Source organism: Myotis yumanensis, unplaced genomic scaffold (assembly GCF_028538775.1).
Source record: "Myotis yumanensis isolate MYYU_CA2020_CCGP unplaced genomic scaffold, mMyoYum1.0.hap1 SCAF_3, whole genome shotgun sequence".
Classification (NCBI taxonomy): domain Eukaryota; kingdom Metazoa; phylum Chordata; class Mammalia; order Chiroptera; family Vespertilionidae; genus Myotis; species Myotis yumanensis.
Genome location: NW_027223754.1, coordinates 110,476,986 through 110,499,573, shown reverse-complemented (window position 1 = coordinate 110,499,573; position 22,588 = coordinate 110,476,986). Strand labels below are relative to the sequence as shown.

At 38.0% G+C, this 22,588-nt stretch overlaps 1 protein-coding gene across 2 annotated transcripts in view; it reads right to left on the bottom strand.

Annotated features, from left to right (window-relative positions):
* RNF17 (ring finger protein 17) overlaps nt 1-22,588 on the bottom strand; it is a 159,760-nt gene that overhangs the window by 66,094 nt on the left and 71,078 nt on the right. For both annotated transcript variants that reach the window (XM_070407527.1, XM_070407528.1), the window contains exon 16: nt 1,168-1,321. In XM_070407527.1, the coding sequence (XP_070263628.1) occupies nt 1,168-1,321 (154 nt within the window). The remainder of the gene's footprint in view (nt 1-1,167; nt 1,322-22,588) is intronic.

The following is a 22,588-nucleotide window of genomic DNA, read 5'->3' as shown; positions in this document are numbered from 1 at the left end:
TTCGGCCCAATCCCCGCAGGCCAGGCCAAGGGACCCCACACCAGGCCTCTAGTGTGCATATAAGATCTTTGGTTAATCTCTTCCCTCCCTCCCCCCTCCTTCCTCTCCTCTGAGATTCATCAGTCTGTTCCACGTTTCCATGCCCATGGTTTCAGCTCCTGCATTGAGCATCTGCCCTCTGGTGGTCAGTGGGTGTCATAGCTACTGGTCAGTTAGCAGGTCACTTAGGCTTTTATATATATAGATTATAAAATAATAAATAAATAAATTTAGAAAAAACCTCCTCTGGCCAGTGTTGCTCTGTGATTAGAGTGTTGGCCCCCATACCCGAAGGGTCATGAGTTTGGTTTCCGGCCAAGGGCATGTACCTGGCTTGCAGGTTCAATCCCCAATCCCAGTTGGGGCATATGCAGGAGGCAACCAATCGATATGTCTCTCTCACATCGATTTTCTCTCTCTCTCTTCCCCTCCTCTCCTTCCCTCTCTAAAAAGCAATGGAAAAAATATCCTCGGGTGAGGATTAAAAAAAAGAAAATAAAAAATTTAAATAAAGCTAATATCTGAAAGTCTAAAAATGTGGAAAATTGTTTTGAAGTATTAGGCAGATGTAGCCAAAAATTAAAAGAAAAAGTAAAAGGTTGATGCAATTATTAATTCAGAATTAAACAAAGTATATTTTATGGTTTACCAATGAAAATAGTTACATAAAACATTAATTTAAGTAAAAACTGTAAGACAACTATGAGGGGACAAAAGAGCTATAAGAGATCTAAAACTTATCTAACAAAATAAGTAACATGTAAGAAAATATCAACAAAGTACTATATGTTATTGAAAAGAAATAACAGGTAGATACCAAAAGAAATGGCTGAGTTAAAAGTATTTGCCTTTTAGGAGGAGAGTGGAGTGTAAAGTCATTTAAGCACTTTTTAACATCTTAAATAAAGCAGACATCAGAAAACAAAAAAATGGTCAAATCAAATGAAATCTAAGGAGCCTCTCAGAGATTCATCTCCCAACATTATCACTAGCTTTCTAAAGACAGATGACAGATAAAAATTATAGATAAAATAATATCACTCCCAAGATTCAATTTATACCTACTCAAATGATATCAGTTCTTAAGCATAACATTTCCTTGTAGAAATAGTGTGCAAAATTGCCTACCAATGACTTTTGCCCGGTACCAAACTCCATCTTCAAATTTGGCTACACATGCTTGATCTTGAACTGGACAGAGAATTTCTAGATTTTCCCCATCTTCACTTTTATAGAAATCTTCAATTGTCTTTAATAGAAATAAAAAATCCAGGCTCTCTATCTAAGAAATAAAGGGATTAAAATATTGCAGTTTCATAGAAACTTAAATTTTTAATGTTGTATATATTATAAAAATGGCTTATAAAACTAAGAAATGTTAGAATTGAAATTAGATAGAAATCATGTTATATAATTTATATTTGAAATAACTTATTTCAGAAGAAGCATATAAAACTAGCAGAGACATAAAAAATTTTAATCACATTCCTCCAGATATCTTAAATGTAGATCCTTCTAGATATTTTCTGACACTTTCCATGGGCCTTCATTTTTTATAAAAAATGAGCTCATACCATACATACAATTTGACAACCTGCATTTTAAAAAATCAACTCTCACCTTTCCTATTTCAGTAAGTGTTCTTATTAGTACTTCTAGACCAATTTAGATTTCTCCAACCAACCAAAACTAGTATCCAATCCAAGATTACACATATCTGGTTATCTTGGTAAGTCTGGTGTATTCTTTTAAAAATGACCCTGTCTTACTGAAGAATCTGCTATTTTTTCTGTAGAATGTCCCACCTTTTGGATTTATGTGTTTATGTTTTCATGCTGTTATTTAACTTATTCGTTCACTGAGTTGGGTGTCTTCCCTGAATTTCCTAAAAGCTGATAATTTTATCTACAGGTGTGATGGATCAAAGCCAATGCTTTTTGGCTAGAATATATCATAACTAAAGTTTATGAATGTGCTAAGATTCACATATGGATTGGAGTGATGATTCTAATTCCTGCATTGTACAGTGGTCATAAAGTAATTCATGTAGTGCAACTTTGGCATTGTGTTCAGTTTCCTATCAACCATTCCATCTAATGGTTTTTAAGTGAATTGATAAAATATTTAAATTAATAATTTCAGTACGGTTTGTGAAATGGCAGCATTATTGAATAAAATAGAGCTTTCTATTATTAAATGGACTATTTGGTTATCTTAAATGATAGTTCCTAAATTTCCAATAGTACCTAAAACATAGTTCTTAAAACAAAACAAAAAGATAAACATTTGATTATTTTTCCAAATATCAATTCTTAAGGTTAAAAAATCTATTTCAATTGGCAAAAAAAAAAAGTTTTCTCTCTTTTGAGTATAAAAATGCAAGTGGAAATTTTCTGAATCTCTCTTTTATCATTTCATTAAAGTTGCTTTAAAAACTACTTTAAACACTTTGATCTTTTATATTTAAGAACATATTACTCATATTCTTCCATTAACAGGTGATCCAAAGTGAACACTGGAAAATTCAATAGAGGATGACAATCAGCAAGATAGCAAACTAGGAAGCTCCAAGCTATCATTCTTCCATAGAAACATTGAAAAATCTAGAAATCATTGGAACAAACTTTATCAGAGCTCTGAAAAACAGCCAAAGGTTTACAGCAACCAAGCAAACATCAATCAAATTCTTGGTGTTCAAAAAAATCTCTGTAAAACATTTGCTAAACAGAGATCTCAGTGATCACACACAAGGAATAATCTTTGCAAAAAAAATAGTTTGGAAAAGTCTCAAACCAACAACTACAGTTTTCAACAATTAAAAAAATAATCCAGCAAACCTGGGAGAATCTGACTTTCAGAATGCACACAAAATAAACAGATAAAAAATGCCACTGAAGAAGCCCAGATAGTGGACTTACTAGACTTAAGAACAAATGTCTTAAGTATGCTCAAAGAGTTAAAGGAAAACCTGAACAACTAGAAAAAAAAAACAGGAAAACAATAAAGAACCAACATTAAAATACCAACAAAAGGGCAGAAACTATATAAAGGAATAAAACAAATTATGCAGCAAAAAAGTACAACTGAAATAAAAAATATACTAGAAGGTTCAAGAACAGATCTGAGCAAGCATAAGAAAGAATCAATGAATATAAAGATAGGACAATTGAAATTATTCAGGGAGGAGCAGTAAGAAAATGCAAGGAAGTGAACAAGAGACTAAGGAACCTATGGTACACTATTAAACACACAATATACACAATATGGGAGTCCCAGATAGAGAAGAGAGAAAGAAGTAGAAGATCATTTGAAGAAATAATGCACCAAACTTTCCAAATTTGATGGAAGACATGAATTACAAATCTAAGCAGCTCTATTTTATGGGTTGAATTGTGCCTCTCCAAAAAAGATATGTTAGAGTCATAACCCTGTAGCTCAGAATATGACTTTATTTAGAGATAAGTAGGGTCTTTCACAGAGATAATCAAGTTAAAATAAGGTCACATGGTAGGCCTTACTCCAATATGATTGATGTCCCTATTAAAAGGAGTACATTTGGGCAAAGAGACAAACACACAGGAGACTGCATGTGAAGATGAAGACAGAGACTGGGGTGAAGCAGAAGTCATGGAGCACCAAAAGTTTCCAGTGAACCACTATAAGCTAGTAGAAAGGAATGGAATAGATTCTCACTCACAGGTCTCAGAAGAAACCAACCCTACTGATAAATTGATCTCACTTCTAGATCTGAACTGTGGGACAATAAATTTATGTTGTTTAAGTCACTTAACTTGTGGAATTATATTATGACAGTCCTAAGAAATGAATGCAGATTTTGGTTCTGGAAAGTAGGGTGTGAATGTAACAAATACCTAAAATGTGGGAGTGGCTTTGGAATTGGGTAATGGGTAGAAGAAGAGGAGTTCTAAGGTGATTGAATGAAAAAGTACAGATTACCTTGAAAAGACTGTTGGTAGAAATATGAACATTAACGGTGCTTCTGGTGAGATCTTAGAAGTGAGGAACATATTATTGAAAACAAGAGGAAACAAAGACCACCAAGATGGCAGCATAGGTAAACACCGGAGACTGCTGCTGCAAACAACCACTTCAAAAGTACAACTAAAAGACGGAACGGACATCACCCAGAACCACAGGAAGGCTGGCTGAGGAGAGACTCTTCAACTAGAAGGAAAGACAACAGCATTCCGAGGCTCAGAGGGGGCGCAGTGTGGAAAATTTAAAGGTGCGGAGGTGCGCGCGCAAAGCGGGCTGGTGGCTGAGGGCGCAGTTGTCGTTTTCAATCAGGAGGGAGTCTCAGACTCTGAGATCCAGATCCAGGCGAGTCTCTAGGGACCCAGACTCAAACGGGAGAAGCAGGACTGTCTGGCTACAGCCCCTCCGAGGTTTGCAGCCGTTGCTGGGACAGAGAGGCAGAGCCCCTGGGGATGGACTGAGAGCAGCCATAACTGCTCCCTCCGCCCGCCCTGTTGAGCCCGCCCCGCCCAAGCCTGCACAGAGCCATTTGCCAGATCGCCTCAGGCAAAGGCTAGATTAGCACCTCCCCAGAGGACAGAAGTTTTCCCACAGCTGATTCCCACAGCCAGTGGGCCTGGTGGTCAAATCCCTCTAGTATTAACTACAACAATCAAGGCTTAACTAGAACAAGACTGCGCACAAAGACCATAAGGGGGTGCACCAAGAAAGCATAAAAAATTCGGAGACAAAAAAACATGACAGAAATGGGGGATATAGAGCTAAAAAACACAATTTTGAGAGCTTGCAATAAACTTGAGGAGAGCCTCACGAAAACTAATGAGACCCTCGATGCTATGATAAAGAAACTAGAAATTAAGCATACACAGACTGAAATAAAGAATATTATACCCAATAGCAGACCAGAGGAGCACAAGAATCAAGCCAAAGATTTGAAATGCGAAGAAGCAAAAAACACCCAACTGGAAAAGCAAAATGAAAAAAGAATCTGAAAGTGTGAAGATAGTGTAAAGAGCCTCTGGGACAGCTTCAAGCGCACTAATATCAGAATTATAGGAGTGCCAGAAGATGAGAGATAGCAAGATATTGAAAACCTATTTGAAGAAATAATGGCAGAAAACTTCCCCCACCTGGCGAAAGAAATGAACTTACAGGTCCAAGAAGCGCAGAGAACCCCAAACAAAAGGAATCCAAAGAGGACCACACCAAGACACATCATAATTAAAATGCCAAGAGCAAAAGACAAAGAGAGAATCTTAAAAGCAGCAAGAGAAAGAGACTCAATTACCTACAAGGGAATACCCTTACGACTGTCAGCTGATTTCTCAACAGAAACTTTGCAGGCCAGAAGGGAATGGCAAGAAATATTCAAAGTGCTGAATACCAAGAACCTACAACCAAGATTACTTTATCCAGCAAAGCTATCATTCAGAATTGAAGGTCAGATAAAGAGCTTCACAGATAAGGAAAAGCTAAAGGAGTTCATCACCACTAAACCAGTATTATACGAAATGCTGAACAGTATCCTTTAAGAAGAGGAAGAAGAAAAAGGTAAAGATACAAATTGTGAACAACAAACATGCATCTATCAACAAGTGAATCTAAGAATCAAGTGAATAAATAATCTGATGTACAGAATGAACTGGTGATTATAATGAATCAGGGACATAGAAAGGGAATGGACTGACTATTCTTGGGGGGGAAAGGGGAATGGGAGATGCGGGAAGAGACTGGACAAAAATCGTGCACCTATGGATGAGGACAGTGGGTGGGGAGTGAGGGCGGAGGGTGGGGCGGGAACTGGAAGGAGGGGAGTTATGGGGGGGGGGAAAGAGGAACAAATGTAATCTGAACAATAAAGATTTAATAAAAAAAAGAAAAAGAAAACAAGAGGAAAGACAATTCTTGTTATAAAGTGATAGAGAATGGGACTGAATTATATTCTGTTGGATGGAAAGTAGAACTTGGATATTTAACTGAGGAGAACTTTAAGCAAAGTGCTGAAGTACAGCCTGCTTTATCCTTGCTCATTCTAATAAAATGTTAGAGGACAGAGATAAAATGAAGGAGGAACTATAAAACATAAAGGAACCAATAGCTGATAAAGCTATTGTCCATGAATGTGGGTTATCTTTCAAGAAACAGGAAGAATGACCCTGAAGTTCAGAGACTGGTGTGTCTGCCACTGCCACCACAGGCCCAGAAGGCATAGGACTCAGAGGCAGTCTTCCTCTGTTCTGGGGGTGGGGCCTCCTCCTGGGTTCCAGAGAGTGAGATAAGGACCCAATGGATGAGGCTGCTGTCAGGGCTGAGGGGACAAGACCACCACCCCAGTGGGACTAAAGGTCAGAGAATCTAGCAAAAGAAAATTATTTTCAAGTCATAAGATTCTAACAAAATTTTCCCTGCCAGGTTTTGGACTTGGCTGGTCTCAGATTCAGAGATAAAAAATTTTTTTTGCCTTCATTTTAATGATACCCAATTCTTTCCTATACCTGATTTAGATAAGAAGATTTGGGGCTTTCAGTTGAGTTGATGAATGATTAAACGACTTTTGGAACGTAGGGATGAGGTGAAAGTATTTTGCATGTGGGAAGAAAATTAATTTTTAACAGAGCTGAGGGTGGACTGTTATGAGTTTAATTGTTTCTTCCTCTCAAAATATGTTGGTGCTCTAACCTCCCATACTTCAGAATGTGACCACAGAAACCTATTTATTTGGAGGCAGGTGTTTTGTTTTTTTTACAGAGGTTATCAAGTTAAAATAAGGTATTGTGTTGGACTTAAAATATTTTTAAAATCTTTATTTTTGAAAGTATTACATATACCTCCTTTATCCCCCATTGACCTCTCCAAGATTGCTCCCGTCCCCACCCCGGGCCTTCACCAACCTATTTTCTGTGTCCAGGGGTTATGCATATATGCATATAAGTTCATTGGTTGATCTCTTCCCACCCACTCACCCTCCCCTGCCTTCCCTCTGAGCTTTCACAGTCTGTTCGATGCTTCTATGTTTCTGGATCTATTTTGTCCATCAGTCTATTTTGTTCATTAGATTCCACATATGAGTGAGATCATGTGATACTTATCTTTGTCTGACTGGCTTATTTCGCTTAGCACATTGCAGGTCCGTCTATGCTGTTGCAAATGGTTAAGAGTTCTTTCTTTTTTACAGCTGTGTAGTATTCCAGTGTAGATATACCACATTTTTTAAATCCACTCACCTGCTGATGCTGTTTCCAAATCTTAGCTATTGTAAATTACGCTGCTATGAACATAGGGGTGCATATATTCTTTCTGACTGGTGTTTCTGATTTCTTGGAATCACTGGGTCAAATGGGAGTTCTATTTTTAATTTTCTGAGGAAACTCCATACTGTTTTCCATAATAGTTGTACCAGTCTGCATTCCCACCAGCAGTGTACTAGGGTTCCCTTTTCTCCACATACTCACCAAAACTTGTCATTTATTGATTTGTTGAAGACAGCCATTCTGATAGGTGTGAGGTAGTACTGTTTTTATTTTCATCTCTCAGATGATTTGTGACTTTGAGCATTTTTTCATATGCCTTTTGGCCTTCTCTATGAAGTGCCTATTTGGGTCCTTTGCCCATTTTTTAATTGAATTATTTCCCTTTGGTTAAGCTGTATAAATTCCCTATAAATTTTGAATATTAAACCCTTATCAGGCCCTAGCTGGTTTGGCTCAGTAGATGAGTGTCGGCCTTCGGACTGAAGGGTCCCAGGTTCGATTCCGGTCAAGGACACATGCCCAGGTTGTGGGCTTAATCCCCAGTAGGGGGCGTGCAAGAGGCAGCCAATCAGTGATTCTCTCTCATCATTGATGTTTCTGTTTCTCTCTCCCTTCTTCCTTCATCTCTGAAAACAATAAAGATATATTTAAAAATAATATATATATCCCCCTATATAATAAAAGCCTAATATGCTAAGTGTCCAGTCATCCAATTGTCCATTCAACCAATCAAAGCGTAATATGCTAATGATATGCCAAAGCTGCTCAACTGCTTGCTATGACGTGCACTGACCACCGGGGGCAGACAGTTGACTAGTTGGCCAGTTGTTATGATGTGCACTGACCACCAGGGTGCAGGCAGTTGACTGGTCGACCAGTCGCTATCTTGTGCACTAACCACCAGGAGGCAGATGTTCCAACCAGTACGTGAGCTTGCTGCTGGGGTCCGGCCGATCGGGACTGAGTGAGATGGGCTGGATATGCCCTGGAGCCCTCCCGCAGTCCCTCCCTGGCTGGCCAACCTCCTGCATCCCTCCCCGGCCCCGATCATGCACCAGTGGGGTCCCTCCGCCTGGCCTGCGTCCCCTCACAATCCAGGACCCCTCGGGGGATGTCGGAGAGCCTGTCTCGGCCCGATCCTGCCGGCCAGGCTGAGGGACCCCACTGGTGCATGAATTCGTGCACCGAGCCTCTAGTATATATATAAAACCTTATCGGCTATATCAGTGGCAAATATGTTACCCCATGTAGTGGACTCTCTTGTTGCTTTGTTGATGGTTTATTTTGCTGTGCAGAAGCTTTTTATTTTGATGTAGTCCTATTTGTTTATTTTCTCCTTAGTTTCCATTGTCCTAAGATATGTATTGGTAAACATATTGCTACGAGAGATGTCTGAGATTTTGCTGCTCATGGTTTCTTCTAAGATTTTTATGGTTTCATGTCCTACATTTAAGTCTTTTATCCATTTTGAGTTTATTCTTGTGTATAGTGTAAGTTTGTGATCTAGTTTCATTTTTTTCCATGTATCTGTTCAATTTTCCCAACATTATTACTGTCTTCACTCCATTCTATGTTCTTGCTTCTTTTGTCAAATACTAATTGAGAACAATGGCTTGAGTTGATTTTTGCGTTCTCTGTTCTGTTCCATTGGTTTATATGCCCGCTCTTGTGCCAGTACCAGGTTGTTTTGAGTACAGTGGCTTTGTAGTATAACTTGATACCTGGTATTGTGATCCCTCCAACTTTGTTCTTCTTTCTCAAGATTGCTGTGGCTATTTGAGGTCTTTTCTTGTTCCATATAAATTTTTGGAGAGTCAATTCTAGGTCTGCGAAATATGCTGGTATTTTAATAGGGATGGTGATGAATCTATAGATTGCTTTGGGTATTATGGACATTTTAATGATGTTGATTCTACCAATCCATAAACACAGTATATTCTTCCACTTGTGTATATCTTCCCTCCTCTCTCTCTCTCTCTCTTTTTTTTTTTTTTAACATCCTGTAGTTTCCCAAGTACCAGTCTTTTACCTCCTTGTTTATTCCTAAGTATCTTAATTTTTTTGTTGCAATGGTAAATGGGATTATTTTAGTGTCTATTTCTGAGAGTTCATTATTGGTGTATAAAAATGCTAGAGCCCTACCTGGTTTGGCTTGGTGGATAGAGGGTCGACCTGTGGACTGAAGGGTCTTGGGTTTGATACTCATCAAGGGCACATGCCTGGGTTGTAGGCTGGATCCTCAGTGTGGGGCGTGTGGGAGGCAGCCGATCAATGATTCTCTCTTATCACTGATGTTTCTATTTCTCCCTCTACCTTCCTCTCTGAAATCAATAAAAAAAATGCTAGGGGGTTATGGGTGTTAATTTTATATCCTGCCACATTGCCAAATTCATTTAATAAATCTAGTAGTATTTTGATGGAGTCTTTAGTGTTTTCTATGTACAATATCATGTCATCTCCAAATAAGGATAGTTTTATTTCTTCCTTTCCAGTTGGATGCCTTTTATTTCTTCTTCTTGTCTGATCGCTATGACTAGCACTTCCAGTACTATGTCAAACAGAAGAGGTGAAAGTCGCATCCCTGTCTTGTTCCTGTTCTTAGTAAAAATGGTTTTAGTTTTTGCCCACTGAGTATAATGTTGGCTATAGGTTTGTCATATAGGGCTTTTATTATGTTGAAGTATGATCCCTCTATTCCCACTTTGCTGAGAGTTTTTATCAAAAAGGGTGTTGGATTTTGTCAAATGCCTTTTCTGCATCTATTGATATGATCATGTGATTTTTGTCTTGCAATCTGTTTATGTGCTATATCACGTTTCTTGATTTGCAAATATTGTATCAGCTTTGCATCCCTGGAATAAATCCCACTTGGTCATGGTGTATGATCCTTTTAATGTGTGCTGGATCTAATTTGCTAAAATTTTCTTGAGGATTTTAGCATCTATGCCCACCAGGAACATTGGTCTGTAATTCTCTTTCTTTGTAGTGTCTTATCTGGTTTTGGAATTAAGGTAATGCTGGCCTCATAGAAAGAGTTTGGAAGTGTTCCTTCTTCTTGAATTTTTTGAAATAGTTTGAAGAGGACAGGTGTTAGTTGTTCTTTGAATGTTTGGTAAAACTCCCCCTGTGAGCAGTTTAGATTAGGGCTTTTGTTTGCTCAAAGTTGGGGTTTTTTTTTTTTTTAATTTTTATTACTGCTTAAATTTCATCAGTAGTTATTAGCCTATTCAGGTTTTCTGATTCTTCCTGATTGAGTTTTGGAACACTGTATTTTTCTAGGAATATGCCCATTTCCTCAAGGTTGTCCAGCTTGTTGGAATAAGTTGTCCACAGTACTTTTCTATGATCCTTTGTATTTCCGTGGGGTCAGTTGTTACTTTATCTCTTTCTTTTCTAAATTTGTTTATTTGGGTCAACTCTCTTTGTTTTTTGGTGAGTCTGGCTAGAGGTTCATCAATCTTGTTTATCCTTACAAAGAACCAGAACTTGGTTTTACTGATTTTTGTATTTTTTTTTATTTTTTTAAAAATATTTTTATTGAATTCAGAGAGGAAGGGAGAGGGAGAGATAGAAACATCAATGATGAGAGAGAATCATTGATTAGCTGCCTCCTACACTACCCCCTAATGGGGATTGATCCTGCAACCCGAGAATGTGCCCTTGACTGTAACTGAACCTGGGACTCTTCAGTCCACGGAACAATGAAATATCCACCGAGCCAAACCAGCTAGGGCTTGTATTGTTTTTTTTAGTCCCTGTCATTTATTTACACTCTGATCTTTATTACTTCCTTCTACTTAATTTTTTTGTTGTTGTTCTCTTTCTAATTCTTTAATTTGTTTGGTTAGATAACATACTGGTTTTTTTTTTTTGTTTTTTGTTTTGGAGTAGGCCTGTAGTACCATGAACTTCCCTCTCAGGATTGCTTTCACTGTGTCCTATATATTTTGGATTATTGTGTTTTTGTTGTCAGTTGTTTCCAGGATGTTTTTTATTTCTTCTTTGAGCTCTTTGGTAACCCATTCATTGTTTAGTAGCATGCTATTTACCCTCCATGTGTCTGATTGTTTTTATTGTAGTTGATTTCTAATTTTATGCCACTGTGACCTAAGAAGATGCTTGATATGATTTCAATCTTCTTGAACTTGCAGAGACTTAGCCTGTGTCCTAACATGTGGTCTATCTTTGAAAATGTCCCATGTGCACTTGAGAATGTATATTCTCTAGTTTTGAGGTGAAATGTTCTGAAAATATCAATTAATTCCATCTGATCTAGTGTATTGTTTAGGATCGCTGTTTCCTTATTTATTTTTGTCTAGAATCGTGGTCGGCAAACTGCGGTTTGTGAGCCACATGCGGCTCTTTGGCCCCTTGAGTGTGGCTCTTCCTAAGCCTTAGGAGTACCCTAATTAAGTTAATAACAATGTACCTACCTATATAGTTTAAGTTTAAAAAATTTGGCTCTCAAAAGAAATTTCAATTGTTGTACTGTTGATATTTGGCTCAGTTGACTAGTAAGTTTGCCGACCACTGGTCTAGAAGATCTATCCAGTGATGTCAATGGGGTAGTAAAGACCCCTATTATGATGGTATTGCTGTCGATCTCTCCCTTGATAGCTTCATATCTTCCAGAAGTTTTTTTATGCATTTGGATGCTCCTGTATTGGGTGCATATATGTTTACCAAGGTTATATATCCTTTTGTTGCATTGACCCCTTTAGTATTATGAAGTGGCCTTTATTATCTCTTGTTATGGCCTTCACTTTGAAGACTATTTTGCCAGCTATGAATATTGCTACCCCAGCTTTTTTACACTTCCATTTGCCTGAATAATTTTTTTCATCCCTTCACTTTCAGTCTGTGTGAGTCCTTTATTCTGAGGTAGACAGCATATGTATGAGTCATGTTTTCTTTTCTTTCTTTTTTTTTTTAAATATATTTTATTGATTTTTTACAGAGAGGAAGCGAGAGGGACAGAGAGTTAGAAATGTTGATGAGAGAGAAACATCGATCAGCTGCCTCCTGCACACACCCTACTGGGGATGTGCCCGCAACCAAGGTACATGCCCTTGACTGGAATTGAACCCGGGACCCTTGAGTCCGCAGGCTGACGCTCTATCCACTGAGCCAAACCAGTCAGGGTGGGTCATGTTTTCTTATCCATTCAGCTACCCTATGTCTTTTGATTAGAGCTTTTAATCCATTTACATTTAAGGTTATCATTGATAGCTACTTGTTTGTTGCCATTTTTATGCTTTATGCCTGTGTTCCTCCCTCTCTTTGTATTTCTTCTTCTTACACCAGTCCCTTTAGCATTTGTTGCATTGCTGGTTTGGTGGTAATAAACTCCTTTAGCCTTTTTTTGTCTGCAAAGCTCTTGACTTCAACTTCAATTTTGAATGCTAGCCTTGCTGGATAGAGTAGTCTTGGATTTAGTCCCTTGTTTTTCATCACTTTGTATACTTCATGCCACTCCCTTCTGGCCTGAAGTGTTTCTGATGAGAAATCAGCTGATAGTCTAATGGGAAATCCCTTGTAGGCAACTTTCTGTCTCTCTCTCTCTTGCAACCTTTAAGATTCTTTCTTGTCTTTAAGGTTAATGTTTGCCATTTTAATTACGATGTGTTTTGGTGTAGGTCTTTTGGGGTTCATATTGTTTGGGACTCTCTGTGCTTCCTAGAATTGTGTAACTTTTTTCTTCCCCAAGCCAGGGAGGTTTTCTGGCATTATTTCTTCAATCAGGTTTTCTATTCCTTGCTCAGCTTCTTCTCCTTCTGGTACCCCTATTATGAGGATGGTGCTTCATTTCATGTTGTCCCAGAGCTCCCTTAAATTCTCCACCTGCTTTTAAATTCTTTTCCAATTGCTGCTCTGATTGGGTGTTTTTTTCCTACCTTATCTTCTAACTCACTGATTTGGTCCTTAGCTTCCTCTAGTCTACTCTTGAACCCTTCCAGGGTGTTCTTTATTACAGGTATGTCATTCTTCATTTCCTCTTGATTCTCATTCATACTGGTGTATTTCTCGTTCAGCTCCTTATAATTCTCATTGAGTTGCTTGTAATTCTCACTCAGATGTTTGGGCATCCTTATAACCATCCTTTGAATTCTTTATCAGACAGATTACTTGCCTCCATTTCCTTTGCTGGTGATTCCTTTTTGCTTTTCTTTGGTGATTGTTTCGTCTCCCCATTTTGCTGTCCCTTTGTATTTTTTTTCTATGGCTTAGATCAAACTGCTATGCCACCCAAAATTTTAAGGATGGTTCTATGTAGTAGGTGTTTTGTGGGACCTAGTGGTGCAGTCTCTCAGATCTCCTGAGCTGGGTGTTCTAGGAAACCCCCTACTTGAGTTATTTGGGTCTCCTGATGTAGTTGGGTCTTGAATGTTATTGTCCCTTTTGTAGATGGCATCTCCTCACAGGTTGTCTAGCTATGTGACTCACATCTGACCTCGTCATGCAAGCAGTTGCCTATGAGGTCCCACTGGTATGCATCTCACTGCATGGTCATGGAGCCCTTGGCTAGGGTGGCATGCGAGTCTGCAACCTGGACACCACAGCAGGGGTGGTATGCGACTCACTGCAGGGGGTTCAGGAGCCCCTGGGGGGGGGTCTCTTGTGAGGTCCCGTTGGCGTGGCTGAGAGGGTCCAGGTTGGTGTCCAAGGCCAGTCTGGGTGGTGGTGAGGCTGTGCTCCTAGCCACCGCTGCTCCCCTCTTCATGATGACGTGGTTTCCATGTCAGAGCTACACCCACCCAGGGAGTGTCTGTGGTGGTAGCACGGGCTCTTTCTCCAGAACCTGATTACCAGCCCCCAAGATTCCTGTGAGATCTCTCTCTCTCACACACACACACACACACACACACAACAAGCACATCCAAGGATTAACAACACTCTTTCTTAAACTCTTCCCCTCTAGCTCCCTTACTCACACTGTCTTCCTCATTCCTATCCTGCTGGCCGCCATGTTGCCCTACTCTGTTAGACTTAATTCAATATGACTGGTGTCCTTTTAAAAATATTGCAACAGACAAGTACACAGAAAGAATGCCATATGAAAAAGGCAAAAAGACTGTGATGATGCAGCAGAAGTCAATAAGTGCTAAAGATTGCCAGCAAACCACCAAAATTTAGAGTAGAGACATGGAACAGATTTTCCTTGCCAACAGCCTGATCTTAGACTAGACTTTAGAATTCTCAGAAAAATAACTTTGTTTTGTTTAAACCTTCCAGTCTGTGGTATTTTGTTATAGCAGCCCTAGGAAATTAATACACTCAACAAACCCCATGTACACTGAAAGAGAGATGCACTGAGGTGCATCATAATCAAACTGTCAATAGCCAAAGACAAAGAGAAAATCTTCAAAGCAGCAAAAGCTTGTCATATAAAAGGGATTGACAATAATATCATCTAATTTCTCATCAGGAACCTTAGGAGGCCAGAAGATATTGGGAAGATATATTTAAAATGCTGAAAGAAAAGAACCTGAAAATGAGAGAGAAATTAAGTCATTCACACATAAATAAAGGTGATGGAGTTTACTAACAAAAGACCTGCCTTATAAGAAATATTAAAGGAAATCCTTCAGGTGGAAATGAAAGGGTATTAGAGTAACAGAGAGCCACATGAAAATATGTCAGGCAACAAAACAAGTCTTAATAAATTTTAAAAGACTGAAATCATACAAAGTATCTTTCCCAACCAAAATGGAAGGAAACTAGAAATAACAAGAAAAACTGAAAATTGCAAAAATATCTGGAAATTAAATAATATACTCTTAAAAAACCAGTAAGTCAAAGAAGAAATCACAAGAGAAATAAGAAAATATCTTGAGACAAAAATGAAAAGATGACATACCAAACTTACGGGATGCAGCAAAAGTAGTGCTAAGAGGGAACTTTACAGCTGAAAGGCATACATTAAAAAAAAATTATAAACAACCTAACTATAACTTTAAGGAAATAGAGCAAATAAAACCCAAAACTAGCATAAGGAGGAGAATAATGAAGATTAGAATATTCACAAGTAGAGAATACAGAATAGAGAACAACATCAGAACCAAAAGTTGGTTTTTGAAAAGATCAACAAAATTTACAAACCTTTAACTAGACTAAGAAAAAAAAAAGAGAAAACTCAATTTATTAAAATCACAAAGAAAGTAGGCACATTACTATAGATTTTAAGAAATGAAATGATTATAAGAGTCTACTATGACTATAAACACACACCCACCAAGACTGAATCATGAAGAAACAGAAAATCTGAGCAGTCTTATACCCAATAAGGAGATTGAATTGGTCATTAAAAATCTCCCAACAAAGAAAAGCCCTGAACCAAATAGCTTCATTAGTGAAATCTACCAAAAACTTAAAGGATTAACAACACTCCTTCTTAAACTCTTCCAAAAAAATTGAAGAGGGAGAAACTCATCCTAACTTGTTTAAGAGGCCAACATTACCTGATACCAAAACCATGTGAAGGCACAGACAGTATCACTTATGATGCAAAAATCTTCAACAAAATACTCACAAACCAAAGTCAACAACATATTAAAAGAATTATATTCATGATCTAGGGAAGATTTATTCCTGGAATAAATGATGATTCAAAATACAAACAAACAATATACCGTATTCACAAAATGAAGAAAAAATTTACAAAACATGCTCATCTTGATGTAGAAAAGCATTTGACAAAACTGAGCATTCTTTCATGATAAAATTAATTCAATAAACTAGGAATTTAAGAAAATTTCCTCAACATTATAAAGGCCATTTGTGAAAAACCCTCAGATAATATCATACTCAATGGAGAAAGACAAATGCTTTTTCCCTGAAAATAAGAAAAGGATACCTGCTTTTTCTACTGGTATACAGAATACAGCATCATATTGGAACTTCTAGCTAGAGCCATTAGGCAAGAAATTGAAACAAAAGGCATTCCAATTGGAAAAGAAAAAATAAAATGATTTTCTCTGCAGATGACATAATCTTATATGTAGAAAACCCTAAAGATTACACAACATACACACAGATAGACACATATACACAAATGTGTCAGAATAAACAAATTCAACAAAGTTGTAGGATATACATTTAGATATAAAAAATCACCTATGTTTCTATACAACAGCAATGTGCAATCTAAAAAGGGAATTAAGAAAACAATTGTTTTTACAATGGAACTAATAAAAGAATAACCTGTGAGACTGTACACTCCAGAACACTGTTGAAAGGAATTAAAGAAGACAAAAATAAATGGAAATATATTCCACGTTCATGGATTGGAAGACATAACATTATTAAGATGTCAACACCACACAAAGCAATCTACAATTCAATGCGATCTCTATTTAAATCCCAGAATCATCTAGAATAGAAAAACCCATCTTAAAAGTCATATGGAGTCTCAAGAAAGCCCAAATTACCAAAGCAATCTCAAATAAGAACAGGCTTACACATCCTGATTTCAAAACTTGCTACAAAGCTACAGTAATCAAAACAGTGTGTTATTGGCATAGGACAGACAGAAATGAAATAAAATAGAGAGCCCAGAAATAAGCCTTCACCTATATGGTCAATTGAATTTTGAAAAATATGTCAAGACCATTCAGGGGGAAAAAAGACTGTCTTTCCAAAAAATGGTGCTGGGAAAATTGGATATCCACATGAAAAAGGATGATGTTGGACCTTTCCCTTACATCATACACAAAAATTAACTCAAAATGAATCAAATACTTAAATGAAAGAGCTAAAACTAGAAAACTTTTAGAAGAAAACAGGAAAAGTTTCATGATTATAGATCTGGCAATGATTTCTTGCAAATGACACCAAAAGCAAAGGCAACGAAAGAAAAAAATAGAGAAACGGAACTTTATCAAATTAAAAAAGTTTGTGGACCCTGGCCAGGAAGCTCAGTTGGTTAGTGTTGTCCAATATGCCAAGGTTGTGGGTTAGAACCCCAGTCAGGTCACATGCAAGAATCAACGAATGAATACATGAATAAATGGAACAACAAATCTTTTTCTTCCTTTTCTTTCCTCCCACCCTCTCTTCCTTCCTTTCTTCACCTCCCTTCCTCCCCCCCTCCCTCCCCTCCCTCCCTCCCTCCTTTCTTTCTTCCTTCCTTCCTCTCTCTCCCCCCAATACTGTCTCTCTCAAAATCAATTTTAAAAACAGTTTCTGAATCAATAAAGCTATCAAGACACAGCAAAGGCAATCTAGAGAAAGAGAAAAAATATCTGAAAATAATAAAACTGATAAAGGATTAATATCCGTAATGTATAAAGAACTCCTAAAACCCAACAACAAAATAAATAATCCAATTATAATATGGGCAAAGAACTGGAATAGATATTTCTCCAGAGAAAATATACAGATGGCCAATAAATAAGGACATGAAAAACTGTGTTCAAAATACATTAGGGAAATGCAAATCAAATCCACGAGATACCATTTCACACCCTTAAAATGGCTATTATTTTTTAAAAACCACAAGTGTTGGAGAGGATGTAGAGAAACTGGAACCCATATACACTGCTGATGGAAATGTAACATGTTGCAGCTGCCATGGAAAACAGTTTGACAGTTCTTCAAAAAGTTAAACAGAATTGATATACTCAAAGTGATCAAAAGCAAGGACATACAACCTGGACTACTCTACCCAGCAAGTTTATCATTTAAAATTGAAGGAGAAATAAAGAACCTCCCAGGCAAGAAAAAACTAAAAGGATTGTACTATCACTAAAATACTATTACAAATGTTAAAGGGACTTCTTTAAGAAGAAAACACATAGTTATAAAGAATGAAATAGTGCCCAGTCAGTGCAGCTCAGTGGTTGAGTGTTGACCTATGAACCAGGAGGTCTCAGTTCAATTCCCCATCAGGGCACATGCCCAGGTTGCGGGCTTGATCCCCAGTGTGTGGTGTGCAGGAGGTAGCCAATCATGATTCTCTCTCACCACTGATGTTTCTATCTCTCTCCTTTTCCCTTCCTCTCTGAAATCAATAAAAATTATTAAAAAAAAAAAAAAAGAATGAAGCCCTAACTAGTTTGGCTCAGTGGTTAGAGTGTCGGCCTGTGGACTAAAGGGTCATGGGTTCGATTCCAGTCAAGGGCACATACCTCGGTCACAGGCTCAATCTCTAGTCCTAGTTGGAGCATGTGAGGGAGGCAGCCAATTGATGTGTCTCTCTCACATTGATGTTTTTCTCTCTCTCTGTCTCTCCCCCCATCCCTTCTACTCTCTCTCTCTCTCTAAAAAAAAAAAAAAAAAATCAATGGAAAAATATCCTCCGTGAAGATTAAGAACAACAAAAAATGAACAGAGGCAAAAGGGTGGTGGAAGCGTGGAGCAGTGAGCGGGGGCAGGGTCTAAGGGGTCAATTGGAGAAAAAAGGGGACCTATGCAATACTTTTGACAAGAAAGATTTTTAAAAAATGCATTGCTCAGCTGGTGTGGCTCAGTGATTGAGCGTTGACTCATGAATCAAGAGGTCACTGGTTCAATTCCTGGTCAGGGCACATATCTGAGTTGTGTTTCTCTCATCAATGTTTCTATCTCTCTATCCTCTCCCTTCCTCTCTCTCTAAAAAGCAATGAAAAAAGAATGAAATGCTAATCAATACATACCTATCAATAATCACTTTAAATATAAATAAATTAAACGCTCCAATTAAAAAAAACAGGGTAGCTAAATGGATAAGAAAACAAGATCCATGTACATGCTGTCTATAAGAGACACTTAGAATGAAAGAAAGACACACACAGTCTGAAAGTAAAGGGATGGAGAAAGATATTTCATGGGAATGGAAATAGAAAAAGAAAAAGAGCTGGGGCCGGTCCAGTGTGGCTGAGTGGTTGAGTGTCAACTTATGAACCAGGACATCACAGTTTGATTCACTGACAGGGCACATGCCTGCATTGGGGTTCAATCCCCAGTACGGGGCGTGCAGGAGGCAGCCGATCAATTATTTTCTCTCATCATTGATGTTTCTATCCCTCTATCTCTCTCCCTTCCTCTTTCTGAAATAAAAAAAAAAAAACATACTAAAAAAAAGCTGGGGTAGTAATACTTATATCAGACAAAATAGACTTTAAAACAAAAACTATAACAAGAGCTAATAAAGACATTACATAATGACAAAGGGATCCACCCAACAAGAGGATATAACCCATTGTAAACATTTATACACCCAACATAGAAATACCTAAATATATAAAGCAAATCTTGATCGACATAAAGGGAGAGATCAATAGTAATACAGTCATAGTAGAGAATTTTAACATCCCATTAACATCAATGAACAGATCTTTCAGACAGAAAATCAACAAGGAAATAGCAGCCTTAAATGACACACTAGACCAGATAAATTTAACTGGTATCTTTAGAGCATTTTACCCCAAAGTAGCAAAACATACATGCTTTTCAAGTGCACATGGAACATTTTCTAGGCTAGAGCACATGTTAGGATATAAAACAAATCTCAATAAATTTAAGAAGACTGAAATCATATCAAGCATCTTCAACCACAATGTATGAGACTAGAAATCAATTATAAGAAAAATAATGAAAAACATATAAACACACAATACTAAATAATATTACTAAACAATGAATGGTTTCACAATTAAATCAAGGAAAAAATCAAAAGATACTTTGAGACAAATGAAAATGAAAATACAAAAACCTCAAATCTATGGGACACAGCAAAAACCTTCCTAACAGGAAAATTCATAGCATTACAGGCCTACCTCAAGAAATAAGAAAAATCTCAAATAAATAACCTAACCTTACACCTAAAGGAACTAGAAAAACAACAGCAAACAAAGCCCAAAGTAAGTAGAAGAAAGGAAGTAATAAAGATCAGAGTAGAAATAAACAAAAGAGAGTCTAAGGCAGTGGTTCTCAACCTTGGCTACACATTAGAGTCACCTGGGAATCTTTTTTTTTTTTTTTAAATATATATATTTTATTTATTTTTTTTACAGAGAGGACGGGAGAGGGATAGAGAGTTAGAAACATCGATGAGAGAGAAACATCGATCAGCTGCCTCCTGCACACCCCCCACTGGGGATGTGCCCGCAGCCAAGGTACATGCCCTTGACCGGAATCGAACCTGGGACCCTTCAGTCCACAGGCCGACACTCCATCCAGTGAGCCAAACCGGCTAGGGCACCTGGGAATCTTTTTAAAAGATTATGTTATGGGGTGAGACCACAACATTAGTAACAAAGAAACAGAATTTCTGGAGGATGAGGCCCAGAAAACAGGATTTTAAAAAGATCCCCAGGTGATTCTAATGTGCAGCCAAGGTTGAGAATCACTGTTCTAAGGCAAAATAATACAAAAGGTCAATGAAACCAAGATCTGGTTCTATGATCAGATAACAAAATTGACAAAACTTTAACCAAACTAATCAAGAAAAAAAGACAGAGGACCCAAATAAATAAAATTAGAAATGAAAGAGAAGTAACACCTGACACCACAAAAATATAAAGAGTTATAAGAAAACATCCTATATAATAAAAGCCTAATATGCAAATTGTCCCCTTGCCGGGGAGTTCAGCCGGAGTTCGACCACTTGCTATGATGTGTGCTGACCACCAGGGGGCGGCTCGGAACATGGCGGGCATTGGCGACGCAACGCTGGCTGAGGGAGGCAGTGGAGGCGGTGCTGGCCCCGATGGACCCCGACGAGAGCAGGATTGTGGCGTAATGGTAGAGCAGCTGAGCAGGAGGCGCCAGGCCAAGGTGGGTGCAAGCAGGGTCTGATCGCCCTGCAGATGGTGACCAATGGCAGCAGTGGGGGGTAGGGCTACCGTCCAGCTCCCAGGCACTGAGGGAGACGGGCAGTGCCCCGATGACCCAGGCAGAGGAGGGGTGCACGTGGGCCCAGGGACCCAGGTGCTTCCCAGGGCCCAGAGGTCAGCTGGGACCTGCCCTTCCATGCCAGACGCTCGTGCTTCGATCACTGGCCAGATCTAGGGACGGCACCCATGCACGAATTTCGTACACCAGGTCTCCAGTTATTATATGCCAACAAACAGTACAATCTGGAAGAATGGATAAATTCCTATAAACATATACTTTTCCAAGACTGAATCAAGAAGAGATAGAAAATCTGAACAGACTGATTAAAATCAATGAAATTAAAGCAGTTATGAAAAAAAAAACTCCAAACAAACAAAAGTCCTGATGGTTTCACAGTTGGATTTTACCAAACATTTAAAAAACGAATGCCTATCCTTATCAAACTATTCCAAAAAATTCAAGAGGAGGGAAGACATCAAAGTTCATGTTATGAGGCCAGCATTATGATAATCCCAAAACAGAATAATGAGACTATAAGTAAAGAAAATTATAGGAGCATATCACTGATAAACATAGACGAAAAATCCTCAACAAAATTATTAGCAAACTGTATTCAGCAGTACATTAAAAAATCATACACCATGATTGAGTGTGATTTATTCCTTGGATGGAAAGTTGGTACAATAACCACACATCAATTAACATAATATACCACTTAAACATGAAAGATAAAAATCATATGATCATATCAACAGATGTAGAAAAAGCATTTGATGAAATCCAGTATGCATTTATGATAAAAACTCACAGCATAGTGGGAATATAGGAAACATACCTTAACATTTAAAGGCCATATATGACAAACCCACAGCTAACATCATACTGAACAGGAAAAAACTAAAAGTATTTCCCTTAAGATAAGGAACAAGGCAAAAATGTCCACTTTCATCACTCTTACACAACATAGTACTGGAAGTCCTAGCCACTGCAATCAGACAAAAAGAAGAAATAGAGGCATCCAAATTGGAAAAGAAGAAGTAAAAATGTCATTATTTGCAGATAATATGATACTGTACATAAAGAACCTTGAGGATTCCATCAAAAATGCTACTAGGACTGATATATTATTTCAGTAAAGTAGCAGGATACAAAATAAATATTCAGTAAATCAGTTGCATTTTTATACACCAAAATGAACTATCAGAAAGGGAAACTAAGAAAACAATCCCCTTTAAAACTACATTTAAAAAAAGAAAAGAAAATAAGAGAATGGCTATGTTCTGAGAGATCCCCTTAATAGCTCCCCTAAAATTTCAACAAGTTGATCAGCTGTAACTCAAGAAATGATTCTCTGCTTGACATACAGGCCAGCCTGAGAGATCTGTGCATTAAAGCATCTAAAGGTGGTCAAAAGGGAACAGGGGAGGAAAGAATGGAGGAAAGCTCAAACTAGCCATGGACGTAGACCTGCAGCTGGCTGTAGCAGG